The sequence below is a fragment of the Argiope bruennichi genome, chromosome 1 (genome assembly GCF_947563725.1).
Source record: "Argiope bruennichi chromosome 1, qqArgBrue1.1, whole genome shotgun sequence".
NCBI classification, from domain to species: Eukaryota; Metazoa; Arthropoda; class Arachnida; order Araneae; family Araneidae; genus Argiope; species Argiope bruennichi.
In genome coordinates, this window is record NC_079151.1 from 124,636,447 (window position 1) to 124,652,916 (window position 16,470).

Here is a 16,470-nt window from a genome sequence, read left to right on the forward strand (position 1 = left end):
TTACTTGTCATCATATTCATATGCATACAGACAGTCAAGTTACCACATTTGCTATAAAAAGGTTTCATACTGTTACGAATTTGTAATGCTGCTTCCCAGCATAGTTGGTTCCACCATCGGAAAAAATATTTTACAGTCATCTGTATTGGACGGAGTCCGCTGTCGCGTCGGATGTTCCAGAGCTTGGCGACAAACTTGGGAACCATTTGGCGACTTGGCGACGAATTTGGTGCCAAAATAGATTATACCCGAAACATTGAGAATCTTCCCGATCCGTCCAGTAGGGACCAAGATACACGTTCCTGATTGGTTGAGAGGCTTCTAGCCCCGCCTCCTGAGACCTATAAAAGGAGACAGCTGCAGCTGCCAGGGTAGAGTAGTTGGAATCGATGGTGAAGAACTGATCTTCCAGGGATTAGCGGAGCAGCGACGGAGTCAAGCTAGTGCTGAACTAAGCTGTGCGCTACTGTCTTCAGTAGAGTCTTGTTGTACGCTGCACGTCTCGGCTGAAGAGAATCGTCGTCTGTGCTGTATATAGTTGTCGTCTTTGTGCTGTCCTGTGTGTCTTCGTGTAAATAAACGTCGTTGTTTTTTTTTCTACTGCCGCCTGCTGATTGAGCGTTCTTCACACCATATAACTCCCACTATCCAAACGAACCCCGGAAATTTCGTAACAATACATAGAAATTTACTGTCTTCATTGAAAGACTGCACCAAAATCTTATTCGTCTTGTTGCGTTTTTGAATATTGTATTTACTTTAAAAATGCAATGAACCACTGAAAAACATCAATGAATTCAATTTTCATAATGCTGTATTTATTACAAACAATCAGTACATTGACAATGATTAAACCTCTTTCTTCATTAAGTGCCTATCATAACAACCATACGGGATGGTCACCCTAAAATTATCTCGCATAATCTCTAATAAAGATGTCTCTTCCTTCGTCTTAAGTTCTGGACATTGGATAAGGCTGCAAATGGTTTGCATTTCATTGGCCAAAATAGTTGCGGAATATAGATCTTTGGCTAAAATCTAGCATTTTTATTATATCTATTATGCCGCTATTGGCGATTAATCCTTAACGTATAATTAATGCACAAATACCTTAAAATCATTTGGACATTTTTTCAGGCCGATTGAAAACAAATTTTGATAATAGAACTATAGCTGTATTTACAAGATCATATACCAAATTTTATTCATTTTTGTTATTGTGTTTGCATGCATAAAATTGTTAAGGCACAAAGATGGTCATTGCTTTAATAGATGGTCATTCTTTTTATAGAATTGGTTCAAATTCGTATAAGATTTTATAATAATCAAATTTGTTTAATTAAAGTTTCGATTATGCATCTTTTTATGTGTAATTCATCTTACGTCAATCTTTTTAAAGACTTATCAACGTTGATTAATGTATTAATATTACAAAACACACTTTGATATTAATTATTTAAACTATCGTAAATTCATTAAAAAAAGAAACTATCCCAGTTGCAAATACTAAAATGCTGAAATCTACTGGCTTTGACTATTAGCAGATCATATTCGCACAGAAAAGCCATTTGGTTCTTTTCAGCCTATCTGCAACCCCATATCCATTCACCGATTAATTGACCCAAATCGCTGAAGTGGGTGCCTCGGAAAGATTCTCCTCCCTTACCGATTTCACTAAAAATTTATCATTGCATCTGGCGCCAGATCTGACCGCCAACATCGCCATCGTCATGGCAACCCCTTATCCACCACAAAGGAACAGAACTATCGTCGGAAGCAATGGGACATGGCTAGTTCCATGTTATTCTTCTTTTATGAAGAGTTCCGATCAGCAAGGTTAGAACGCGTGGCCTGGATGGGGGAATTATTTTTGTCGAAGCATGTGGTTAAATGAAGGGCATCCGGTGTGATTGGGGAATAGGTTTTATTACGAAGGACAAATAGAAGGGTCTCGCTTGATTGGAATTCTTTTTTTGTTTGTCGTGGAAAAGGAATATTGGTTGGCGAATATTTTGAGTAGGGATTGGGGTAGATATCTGATATTGTATATGGTATGTAGTTTTATTTCTGATGACGAGTTTTGCTTTCTTTCTATACAGCCTACGTTTATTGATTTGGTGATATTTTTGTAGATGGACAAAAAGATTGTCTTTATATTTGCGTAGCACAAAAAGAATAGAATGCGTTGAAGTTTGGATAAGATTAATATGACTTATGTGTACATAAACCATACAGGTTATACGCAATCTTATAAGATTCTTAAATATGTTAAATATAGATCCATTATTTGCAATACTGTATTCATAATCAAAGATGCTGTACTGGCAGATGACATGTTATTTATAGATATTATACTTACGCAACATTATTTGCTGGAATGGCCAGTTCTAATCTGATTATGGCAAACAAACAATAAATTGTTGAATCATTGCTTAGCAGCGTGATCACTGTAGAACATCATTTGTTCTTCGGATGTTTTTTATAGCTTTTACTTTTGCTTTTCCATGTACAAAGTATAGAGGAAGTATTCTAATTGCCAAAAATTTCGAACTTAAGATTGTAGTGACTATTTATGTTTCAAACCTCACTAAATCCGAAAAATGCATTTTTGGCTTTGAGTCTGTCTGTCTGTCCGTGAACACGATAACTCAAAAATTAGATAGAAAATGTGAGCTATATAACTGAAATGTGACATATGGAATGCGAACAAATTTATAGATTTTGATAAAATTTTGAAAGAAATTCATTCCCAGGAACTCTGTCTTCCTATCTGTTCGCATAAAAAAGAACTCACTAACTACGAAACGCAAGGAGCTAAATAAATAAAATTTAGAACACGGGTTTAATATAAAAAATTCTTATCAAAGATATTTAGATACTTACCAAATTTCTAACTAAAACCATCAAACAGTTGACAGTTTGCCGTTTTATATTTTCGCAGGCTTTAACGCAGCGATTCAAATCAATGAAATTCGGTATGTTATCTTGTTAAAACAATTGTAATTTTGTGTCAAATTTTCCTCTCATTCGGTGGGTAAAAAGGTATTCAAAATATATATTTTGAGATAGAATCCATAAAAATGCTGCATTTACGTCAAAGATCGGTATTACTTTCTCGTATACGTAGTATATAGAGAACATATTATCATCATCAAAAAATTCGAACCGACCTTTTGACGAATCTCCACGTTTTAGATCTCACTGCATTCGAAAAACGCAATTTTGGAAAACGTTAGTATGTCTGTCTGTCACAAAGATAACTCGAAAACGCTTTGAGTTAAATTGGTGAAATTTGGATATGAATTTTATACAAAATTTATAGATTTCTATCATTTTTTGAGCAAACTCCGTTCACAGGAATGACGTCTGAATATATGTTAACACGGTAACTACAAAAAGAAGAGAGATATGTAGATAAAATTCAGTGCACAGATTTAAATCTAAGAACTGCTAGACACCTGCTAAAATTTGAGCCAAATACAAAAAGAAGTTGACCGTCTATTGATCGGTACTTTCAGAAGCATGTAACCGTGACAACTCAAAGCGAAATGACTTAAATACACCAAGTACAAAAAATACAAAGATTTTACGACTGCAAGTGGAGTTTTGTGTTATATTTTTGTTTCAATCGGTAGGGTAAAACATGTCTAAAACACATTCAAATACTATAATCGCATGCCAGAGAATATTCGCCAAAATACTCGCCAAGGATGGCACAAAAGATTCAATAAAAATGCTAAATTCACGCCAAAGGCTAATATTTCTTATTTATTGTATGCCAATGCCATGCAAAGCATTCTCGGTGAGAACAATTTTATTTGAGAGTAGGCGAGAAAATTGTGAGAATAAGACCAGTCTTGATGGTTTGTAAGTATCTTTCACCAATACCATGCTAAGTATTCACGACCTTACCTCAGGTCTAAAATTTATGCGGAGGAAAGGAAATAAGACCTATAGGGGTGTAGCGATATGTTTTGAGCGAGGATAGAACCTGGGACCTTGTGGTTCGCAACCGAGTTACAAGACCACAAGACAAAAGCAATTGCCTGTATTTTGTGGTCTTGTTACACTGCTGCGAACCACAAGGTTCCAGGTTCTATTCTCACTCATAACGATCCGCTACAAGGGAGAATAGCCGGCGTCCTGGCATAGGGGTAGCGCGTCTTCCCCGTGATCTGGGCGTCCCGGGTTCGAGTCCCGGTTTGGGCATGGTTGTTCTTCTGTTGTTCTATCTGTGAGATGTGTGAATGTGCCCTCCTGTAAAAAGGGGTTGTGCAAGCGAATGAGTGATGCGTGAGTAGCAAAGTCGTACTCTTGGCCCTAGTTGGCGCTGCTATAAAAAATAAGAGACGTTCCCCTCAGGCTTAAATCGCTGTCTTCGTAACAGCGTGTTTGTCGGTGGCAAGTGCCATAAGAAACAAACAAACAAGGGAGAATATGAAGAAAAGTTTTGAGAAGATGGATTTTTCTTTCTTTTCTTTTTTTTTTTTTTTCTTTTTTTTTTATGCTCTAGTTCAGCATTATGATTAATTCTTTGAGATCTAGTGTGATTAAACACAATAAACGCAGAACCTGGAAAATTATTTGAGAATAAGTAATTAAATTTTTCCTGATGAGTTTTTACATATTGACTAATCGATTTTCGTAGAGGCATAAAACAAAAGATTAAGCCCTTTGCATCATACGAATAATGAATGATTGCTTCTATAACTTATAAGCTGTAATTAAATCATTCAAAGATTCTATAATTCAACATAAGAATTGCGTATAACCCATAAACATATCTAATAATGGATTAATACCTATGTATACATAATTGATTTACGTTAGACAGTATATTCTCTAAACAAAAATTGCCAAGTAACAAAATAACCAACCGGAGTAGTTACCCCCAAACTTTCTCGTATACTCTCTACTAAAGGTGTTATCAAAGAGAACGCCTTGCATGTCATTGACGCACAATAAATATTAACGTTTGGCGAGAATTTAGCATTTTCGTGTGAACTTTGGCGAGTTTCTTTTGGGTGATTACTCCCTGGCATGCGGTTAATAGTATTTGAAAATCTAATTTGCGTTTTTAGCCAAATTTTTTTCCAACTAATTGAAACAAATATTTTACACTAAGCTACACTTGTAGCCACATAATCATATACGAAATTTAATATATTTAAGTTCATTGCGTTTTTTAAATTACCGTGTTCATAGACATGGAGATAAGTTCACCCCGTTGTTGAATTTGGCTCAAAATTTTTAGATGTCTACACTATGGGTGTTAAATCTGTGAGCCAAATTTTATATATCTAATTCTCTTCATTTTTTTAGTTATCATGTTCACTTTTATTTGAACTGCCGGACAGACAGACTTTCTCTGAATTTAATTTGCTCACAATCTAATAGAAATCTATATATTTGATCTGAAGATCGTATACCAAATTTCATTCTCATCCAAATTCATTTCAACTCAAAGCGTTTTTGAGTTATCTTTGTCACAGACCGACAGACATTTTTCCAAAAATGTGTTTTTCGAATTCAGGAAAATCTCGAATATCCACCATCATAAAAATCATTTTGTATTACTATACTTCGTATGCGAGAAAGTACTAAAAAAAGAAAACTAAAAATTTTAATGAAATCTACGATCGAAAATTTCAAGTTATCATGTGAGAACATTATTATTTTTTTGTCTTAATGAATTTAAGGCATTAACCAGTTTAAAAAGGTTTGAAATAATCACGAGACTTCTCTATCGGTCTCTCTCTCTCTCTCTCTCTCTCTCATATATATATATATATATATATATATATATATATATATATATATATATATATATATATATATATATATATATATATATATATATATATATATACTAGCCGCCTTTGGCGACCAGCCGGTTCGCCAATCTTAGTGTTCGTTAAAATTTTAATAATTAAATATTTTATGCAATTCCAACTTCTTCAGCAAAATATTTTATTCTTCAGCAAAATATTTTAAAACTTCAAATTTTGATAGTCATATAATTCACTCATAATATTATAAAGGCCTTCAGTCATAACGTGATATGTATCTCTCTAATTTTCTGTTACCCCTCGTAGAATTTATGCTTTAAATTAAAGTGTAAAGGATTAATCTGCAATTAATATAACAATATTTTTTACTGAAACAAAGCATTTTTTTTAATAATATGATTACTGATAATAGAGTCACTGAGCGTTTAAACTTTATGGGCACTAAAGAATATCTTTCTTAATTTATGTAATATCTCAAGCATTTGTCAACAAAATTTTCTCAGATTCATCATGAATGGATCGATTCATTAACAATGTTTCATTTTAAATGCATCAAACACTCAGAAAATAAAATGAATCGTTTAAAATAATCTGTCGAAAACAGGTTTAAAAAAACTACTTAAAAAACGATGTACTTAAAACTATAAGCATATATAAAAATATATATATAACTAACATAAATACAATTTAATTACAAAAGCATGCAACTAACCTAAAAATAATTTAAATCATTGAAAACAGGTTAAAAAAAACTACTTAAAAAACGACGTACTTAAAACTATAAGCATATATAAAAATATATATATATAACTAACATAAATACAATTTAATTACAAAAGCATGCAACTAACCTAAAAATAATTTAAATCATTGTAAACAGGTTAAAAAAAACTACTTAAAAAACGATGTACTTTGTAAACGATTTTTGTAAACGATTTTTGTGCTAAACTATAAGCATATACAAAAAATATATAACATAAATACAATTTACTTACAAAAGCATACAACTAACCTAAAAGTAATTTAAATCGTCCGTTGATAATGGTTGCCATGCCAACGATCAGAACACAGTGCGCATGCGTGAATTTTCTTCGCCTTTTACGTAACGCAAATGCGTGAATTTTTCTACGCCAGTTGGGGTAACGCTATGAAGATTAGACATTTTTAATTTCCTTTATTCTGTGCTATTTTAATTCAAAAGTACTTCAGAATGAATCTGAAACATGGATTAATTAACAATGTTTAATTTTAAATGCATAAAACATTAAGAAAATAAACAGAATCGTTTGAAATAATCCGCCGAAAAATCTTAACCCTAGCCTCATTACTGTTGGGAGAAAAAAAGAACTAAAGCCTAAATCATTTGGCGTTGGGGAAAATTGAAGATTTTTTTGGCGGAAAAGTTGGCGGTGGGAAAATGGAAGATTTTTTTGGCGGGAAAGTTAGTTTTTAATTAATAATTGACTACCCCTAACATTTAGGGGGATGAAAAATAGATGTTGGCCGATTCTCATAGATACCGAAAAAGCACAAAAAATTTCATCAAAATCGGTCAAGCCGTTTCGGAGGAGTATGGCAACGAAAACTGTGACACGAGAATTTTATATATTAGATATATATATATATATATATATATATATATATAAAATTTTCTAGCTGATAAACAAAGTTTTGGAGCTCAACCGATTTTGAGACGAAATAACAGCTATGATGTCATAGTTCTACGTCTACCTTTTAAAAAACGCATCTGCTGTCAAAGAAGCATACGTAATAATAAAGCAATACTGGCAAAAGCAGGTCAGCCTTTTAAAAACGCATCTGCTGTCTAAGAAGCATACATAATAATAATGCAATGCTGGTAAAAGCAGGTAAAAAAAATATATACAATTAAAAGAAGATGATGAAAATTGCTATTTATGCTTTATTCATTGCCTACGCGATTTCGAGCTTCAAACCGTCTAACCAAAACAACATCATGTTCCCACATGATAATAAAGCAGGTGAAATTAATTTATCATGTTAGAAGATGCGATTTGTACTCTAGTTACAATTTATACTTGCTGTAAAATCCACAATTGTATTGTAACCTGAGACTATATGATATCAAAAAATGTAGACAGAATTAATTTAACCTCATACTGCCGAATTTTCGATTAAGAACTATTTATTGAATAAATATGGTCTGTCTCTTCGGGTTTAAACATCGTATTTCTTTCCTAAATATTAAAATAGATTAGCACTTTGATCTATTAAAAGATATTAGTACATTATTCGCAGATGTTCGGATTTGAAATTCAATATTAAAAGATCGAACAATAAATATTACTTGACAAGTTTCAAATCTAAGTTATTCAAGGTACCAGTTTTAGTCTTTGCTGAGGTCCACGAAAAAAAAGAAAGAAAAGAAAAGAACACTTGCTTTTTCCCTATTTTTCTTGGGATAGAGGGGATAATCTTTTCCTAAAACATTATTTCTACCCCACTACAGAATTTCTAAAATGTTCATATTGAAATTCACAAGAGCCATTCATTTTATGATAACAAAAAGAACTTCAAAATTAGATAAAGAAAATTTTAGCCTGTTTCCTCATTTTTTTAATGATAAATTTTTCGATACTAAGTTGTTTTTAACACAATAATGTTCATAAGTTATATGCAATCATTTAATTACAATATGCAAAAATAATCTTCATATATAATTCAGTAATCATTCAAAACGATCTACAAGACTACCCATGGGCTTGGAGCTGCCAAATTCGGTATTTAATTACTTCGTAGCTCATCCATTTCCAATAAGAATGGGCATCTTAAAATTTCAATTACAATTTTAATTTTATATGTATCGAAATATTAGGTTTTTTTTTAATAATTTCGAAATATATTATCATACTGAATCCTTTCTACATCACTTTTTTTAAAAAATCCAAAAATTTAGCTTTTTAAAAATATTAGTTTTTTTCTTCTTTCAGTTTTGTGACTATTTAGAACTTTAAAAATATTTATATATATATAAAATAGTAACTTTAATATATAGTAATTTATATATATAGTAAAATAGTAACTTTAAATATATATAAATAAAATAGTAACTTTAAAAAATATTTTAAACCTGATTTATGATAACCTTACATTGTTTTGGTTTCTATATTTATACTCGCACTCATTACGGCAATATTAAATATTTTTTTTATGTGTTGCTATAATATAATTTCGAAAAATAATATAAATTTAACTAATCAAGCTCAAAATGAGCTATGAGCATGTTATGATTTTCAGATTAAAGGTTCGAATCTCCTTTAATTTTATCCCTTGATAAATATTCAAATAAAATATGTAGTGATAAAGCCTTTAATATTTATAACTGAAATTCCTCCTTCAACAGGTGTGTGCATTGCTTCCAGCTACTTGGGGTGGACGTGATGCTGAACGGCAGTCTGCGCGCATCGATCGTAGAGGTGAACGGTCAGCCGAGCGTCCAAGAGTCCACCAGGGACGAAGAGCTCTTCATCAACAGCGTCAAGGAGGCAGTGGTTGACGACACCATCGCTCTGATCATCTCCGCTACTTCAGTCGCCAACCAGCTCGCCAAAGCCATTGCTCACGTCGCCAGAGATCACAACATGGGAATCCTGGTAAGTTGGACAAACTAGGATCGCTTAAATATTAAAAAAGAGTTAAAAGATGTAGATTTTTTTTTAAAATCTGGGATTGATTTTTTTTTCTTTACGTAATTTTTTTTAAATATTTTGTATACGAAAAAGTAAAAAAAGCACATCTATTACAAAACTGTTGCTGTCTGGAAAAACATTTTTTTTCAACGTAATTTGCACTGTGAACTCTTTTGCATAATCATTCTGTACTTATTAATTACAATAACTTAGAAAAAAGACTTGAGAGAGACTTGAGACAAATTTTATTAAACTTTGGAAAGTGCAGATTAATATAAAATTTCTTTTCACTTTCTCGTATACGTAATATAAATAATTTATAATAATCGTCAAAAAATTCGAATTCGAAACTTCTCTCCGTACCTCCACGTATTAGATCACCCTGGGCTCGAAAAACTTATTTTGGGAAAGTGCCCGTGTGTCTCGCTGTGACGAATATTGATAAATTGGGTTTTTATTTTCCAACGAATGTGAACATATGTAATCATGAAACAAGTTTCCTTAAATAAATTCCTAGAAACAGTGGTTTCCCCGAAACTTTCTCGCATACTTCTATTAAACCCATAACCCTTCTCACCCCGCATCGTAGACTTTAAACCAGGCAGTGAACGTCAAATACTCAGATTTTTATTTTCATAGTCCCGCACGTGAGTGTTTTGTGCTTCGTAGTTTCACAAAGTAAACATACACTAAAAACTGCAAACATTCATCATTTTAAATGCATTTTTATGTCTGCCGATTAAAACGAAAATTTGACCCGGAACTAAAATTTTAATAGCAAAGTCATATACTAAGTTTCATTTATTTTAATTAAATTGTTGCTAATAAATAAATACAGACGAACACGATCAATCCTTCGATGGCCTTTAACCAAAATATGATACCGATATGTATTTAAGATAATAAAACTGAGCCAATTTTTATTTATCTAGCCTTTTAAGCATTGTATTAAACGTGTTACACTTGCAATTGGACAGAGTAGAGAATCAAGTTCCTTTGTATGGATTTCGTTCAAAATTTGATAGACATTTATAAAGTCATCGTTAGTATCACATATAATATTTCAAACTCTACCTCAAAATACATTAAAATTACCATGTTCACAAACAGATAAAAATTCCAAAAATGTACTTTTTTGTCATGTGATCCTTGGCGGATATTTTGGCGATGCGGTTAATTCCTGGCATGCGGTGAAAAGCACCTAAATAAGTCCAATTTGGGTCTCAGACTCGTTCTTCCCAACCGATTGAAACTCAGAAATTTAATATGAAACTATGATTACATTTGCAAAAATCACGTACCAATTTTGATATATTAAAGTCACTACGTTTTTGAGTTATAGTGTTTGCATGTTTCTAAAAGTACATACTGACAGACAGTCAATCCCTTGTTGGATTTCGCTCAAAATTTGTTAGGCACCTATCTATAATAAATATTTTAAATCTGTGTACCGAATTTCATCTATCTAGCTCTCTTCATTTTGTAGCTATCGTGCTAACTTATATTCAAACAGACTTGCACTGAATGGATGTAGTTCAAAATTTTATATAATTCTACAAATTTGGTTTTAAACCTGTATACCTAATTTAATCCATCTAACTCAAAGCGTTTTTGAGTTACTTTTGTCACAGACAGACAGACATTTTCCAAAAATGTGTTTTTTGAACTGAGGGAGGTATAAAACTTGGAAATTCGTCAAAATCTCGAGTTCGATCTTTTCGACGATTACCGAACTTTTCGGTTTATGCTTTGTTCTTTTATTAAAATCACTCTTTGTATACTTTAGTATATAAGAAAATAAAAAAATCGCTTTTTGGACCCCAACCAAAAAAAGAATTTTTGAAAAAATGCATCATTTTTTGTCTTAGAATATATCTTAACTTATGAATGAAAATTAGCTACTTTAAAAAAAATAACAACAAATGAAAAATCTTCATTGATTGCTTATTGCAAACCAAGCAATTACAGCCAGTTCGAATCGAATCTTTCGGCACAATTCCAGGTAATTAGTACACAGCAAAACGTACCTCAGCTGAAACGGAGTTCGTTTGTAATCCGCTATTCAGTATCGATTTTGAGAAAGGATTATCTGAATCGAATAATTGTAATCGAAAAGTGATAAATTGTTTTCGGATACTCGATAGTTAGGTAATCTAAATCATTGTTCTTGTTGGCGCTGAATAAATTGATTAGATTTTATTCGAATATGTATCCACTGGAATCGTTTCATTGAATTCAATTTTCAAAGCTATTACTGTTAAAACATTTTCACAGTTGGAAAATACTTTAAAATGATGTAAAGTATTAATTTTTTATGTTGGTTGAGTTAATAAATATATCTTTATGAAATTTCGAAGTTTAAAATCTTATATAGTACCCGGTTCTGTTACTAAAATTTAACAAGTGAGAATGGTCTCCCGAAAACTTTCTCGCTTAGTCTGTAATAAAGGTGTTATCCCAGAGCATGGCATTGACTTATAATAGTTACGAAAAAATAAACTTCGGTGTAATTTAGAATTTCTACTGAATCATTTTACGAAATTTGTTCTTTACGTAGTGTTTTTTTCGTACGTAGTATTTTGTGTTACTTTCAATATTTGATTTGAAATGTGATGTTTTTAACTTTTGCTATAAATACTTGTTATAAGTACTTCAAATTTTTCTTACCAACCCTGAATTATTTAAAAAAAGAAGATTTTAATAAATGGTGCGTGGCAATTAATTAAATGCGTAAATTTTCATTAATAAATATGATGATAATCATTTAAACCTGAGCAACACTGTATATATCTGATAGTATTTAATTTAATTAAATCTTTAGAAAAAAAGTAAATAAACTTTATTCAAATCCAATGGACAACAAGACACAAGGAAAAATGCAGCTTGCATAGAAATCCAAATGAGAATTATCTAAAAATGGTTAAATTCACACAAACGCAGAATGCTGGTGCATGGAAAAATATGAGAAATACAATTAAAGGAATCATAGTCACGTTATATTGCTGAAAATTAAACTATTTTATTCAGTTTTATTTCTTTTAATTATAATGATTATTAAATTATTAGAATTTTATATTTTTTAATTATGAAAATAGAACTGTGTATATCTTTGAAATCTAGCAAAAGATACCCATATGAAATTTGCTGAAAGTAATTTGTTGTAATAAAAATTCTAAATTCTTATATATATATATATATAAAAAATAGATGATACAAAATACACTTCATTATGATCTGAAAAATAATCAGAAAAAAGTAACATCCACTTTTTTTCATCTTTATATAATTAAACTCCACGAACATAAAATCAAAATCCAGTTTAGAACGCATAAAGCTTACCTGTATCAGAATCGTTTGCAGCTGTGGCCCGACTGCTAAATCCATTCATGGTATTCCGAAACTTTGCTTTAATTATAGAGGATAACAAATGAGGTCGCATTTATTTAAACTCCTAATTAACTAACGAGACACCTACAAAGGTCACTGAATAAATCAAATAACCTCAGCAGTGAATGAAGCTATTTATGAACAACTCATTAATTTGTTGCTTAATAAAAAAAAATACGTTGACTGAATTTGATAACATTAGCAAATTGTTTACTTTGAGAGGCAATTATTTAGTCATTTTATGAAATAGTATTGCGAATTCGATAATTCTTTATAACCGATAAAGAATAAATAATATTCAATTTGTGTTTTAATGTTTGATGCATCATAAAAATCGTTTGGCAAAAATAATTGCGTTTCAAACATTCATTGAAGTATTAATTTCATTAAGATAATTGTCTTATTTTTTTATTAAGTTATTAGTTTATTTATATTAAAATTAGTCATAGTCATGATAACAAAAGTGAATTTTGGTAATTCGTAAACATCTCATCTTTTTTTAACTATCAGAATTCACATTAATATCATTGACCTTTCGATTGTGGAATTAATTATATTTGACTGTTTGACTTCTCACATTTCAACTATTACTTTCTGATAGATGTTAAAATATAAAGAGAAAACTGTCTACTTAAATGCCATCATTGTGTTCCCATTTAACCATGGTTCAAAATTATTAGATCCAATCCAAACCATTTCATGTGTAAATTAAAAACAGTCCTTAATACAAATAAAAAGAACTAAGAAAAATGAGCATTTTTTGATAATTTTGTATGAATTTATATTTATGAATGTACATTTTAAAATGTGTAATGTAAACAATTTATAAGCAGTTTTATGCGTATGCTTAATTTAACATTAATGTTTCTCAAATGAATTAATTATATAAAAAACTGGAAGTGATTAAATAAAACAGAATTTGAATAACATGTGGTGAAAAGCTCATAAGCCAGATAACAGCTACGAAACACGAGCAATTGCTTTTGTCTTGAGGTCTTGTTACTCGGCTGCGAACCGCAAGGTCCCAGATTCTATCCTCGCTCATAACAATCCGCTCCAAACACATGACGGTATTTTAATGTAGAAAAAGTGGTTCATTCCAAAAAATTGCGTCTTCTTGTTAGAATCCAAAAGTTCACAGCATAATTCTTTTTTTAAATTTACTTATTGAGAATGCAAAATTTTTTTTAAAAAATCCGAAATGTGTCATTTTGGTCAGATGATTCTTTTGAAAAATATTATAATCTTCAAAATTAGACTAGTTTGTGAGCTGTTAGTTGAGTGGAATTGTTCAAAATTGATAAAATTGTAAATAGCAAAGTATTTTTAACTATTAGGCATAATTATGAATTTATAATAACATAAAACCAGATATTTATAAAATGACAATAGCATAATTTAATTCAGAAATTATTGTAAATTCCGCTTAATATTAAATATAATTTATATTTAGTAAATTTTCTGAAAGGGAGGTCAGTATAATTTATCTATTGTTTTGAAAAAGAAATTTTTGGGCTGTAAAATGTTTTAAATTTGCAGGAATACTCACCCCGAAACGTTTTATTATACTCTCCAATAAAAGTCTTACCCCCCCCCCTTCTTCCATATAAAATTGTGGATCGTAGGCAGAGTTAAAATATATCTTTGACATCGACTAGACTTTTTCCTGTATCTGTCGCAAGACTATATATTTTAGACAATTTTTATAACATAAAATATCCAAATTGTCCATTGACACAAAAATTTGACATAAAGCTACAGTTACACATAATTACAAAATCATGTATAGAATTTCATTGATTTTATTTATTGAATTTATGAACTATTACGTTTACATGTATGCAAAAATGATCAATTGTTTGATGGATTTGGTTCAAAATTTGATAAAAGTCTGCATTTTAGATGCTAAACCCATGTATAAAATTTCTTAGCGTTTTGTAGTTATTGAGTTCACACAACAGGCAGACTTTCTGTGAACGAATTTCATTCAAAATTTCATCAAACCCTACTGTTCGTTTCAGTATCCTGAGAAGACCCTTTTCAATGATTCTATCTCACTAAGGGGTGAGACAGGAAAGATGTGCCGGCGTCCTGGCCTTGGGGTAGCTCGTCTTCCCCGTAATCTGGGCGTCCTGGCCTTGGGGTAGCTCGTCTTCCCCGTAATCTGGGCGTCTCGGGTTCCAATCCCGGTTCGGGCATGGTTGTTCTTCATCTGTGTTCTATCTGTGAGGTGTGTGAATGTGCCCCCCTGTAAAAAGGGGTTGTGCAAGCGAATGTGTGAGTTTCATCTTCATATGAGCTAGAAGTCAGACTTCTGCCCTCGGGTGCTCAGGGGTCTTTACCGTCAGAAGCTACTGCACCCCCTTACCGTGGTAACTCGGACACGACATCATCATCATCATCATCGCAGGAAAGATGTGGGCATTTCCGGAATTAACTTTATTTCTAAATGTAAACATCTCCATCTTTCATCTTTCCTCTCACCCTTATTTTGCCGAATTAAACCCACGTAACGCATGCGCAAAAGCGCCGAGTGTTTTAAAATGCATTGGCAAGCAATACAAATTTGGTCATAATTCCACATACAAAATTTCAGCCGACTTGATCAAAGCGTTTTTGAGTTATCGTACAGAGGGACAGACAAACATAATACCAAGGATGTATTTTTCGAACTTAAGGAAGTCTGAAACATTAAAATTTCAAGATTCATCGAAATTTCGAGCTCGAATTTTTTGTAACATACAATATTCTCGCTGTATTTCGATTGCGAGAAAATAAAAAAGTCTCAACCATTGACTTCGCACTTCCTGTGGCTAATCACTTAATTGATTATATCTTAATTCTTTGATATGAATAATTTTTTTAGAAGGAAACTAATAAGAGATTTACATAGAGACTCAAGGAAGTAGATCCAAAGATAAATTTTATTTCTTGACTGATATTGGCATTGGAATAACTTGGCATCTTTTGTGAACCTGGTGCATATAATTCTGCATTGCTGCCAAAAATTGTTTTAAATATATTATTTTAAATAGATTCAATTTCTTTTTTGTATTTCAGGGAGTAAACTGCAGAGTCAGCCACGATTTGTGTCTCAGCCATCAAGATCTTCTGTTTCTTCTCCAATCCAGGAGAGAAGCTCTCAACTCCGGAGGTTTTAGGCAGGTAATTGAAAATCTTAAAATTTTGTTTGTTTTGTAAATGTGTTCCCAATAAAAACCAAATTTACAGCAAACCGATAATAACCAGACTAAAATCAAGTCCCTGTGAAAACTTTTAAGCTTTCATGGTGACTTATTATCTAAACCCAAGCCATATAATTGTTTCACTCTAATATTCAAAATTATCCTCTTGTTCCTATAATGTTCAAATTCCAATCAATTGTGCATTTTTTTTCGGTAAGACCTCGCTTGTGCGTACTGTTCTCGGCATTCTGAAATATATTTCCTGCATCTAGAATTTAAGAACTAAAAATTTCTTGAATTTGAAACTAAGAACTAAAATAATAGTACTAAAAAGTATAAAAAATCAATAAACAATCATTATTTAAAAGCAAAGCTTTTATTTTCTACTACCAGCAGAAAAAATTATAAAATATTCAAAATGTGACCAGACGCTTGTTCACT

At 31.6% G+C, this 16,470-nt stretch overlaps 1 protein-coding gene across 3 annotated transcripts in view; it reads left to right on the plus strand.

The window, feature by feature from the left end:
• LOC129987574 (cadherin-like and PC-esterase domain-containing protein 1) overlaps positions 1-16,470 on the plus strand; it is a 373,319-nt gene that overhangs the window by 298,930 nt on the left and 57,919 nt on the right. For all 3 annotated transcript variants that reach the window (XM_056095568.1, XM_056095666.1, XM_056095622.1), the window contains 2 exons: positions 9,172-9,421; positions 15,905-16,009. In XM_056095568.1, coding sequence (XP_055951543.1) covers positions 9,172-9,421; positions 15,905-16,009 — 355 coding nt within the window. The remainder of the gene's footprint in view (positions 1-9,171; positions 9,422-15,904; positions 16,010-16,470) is intronic.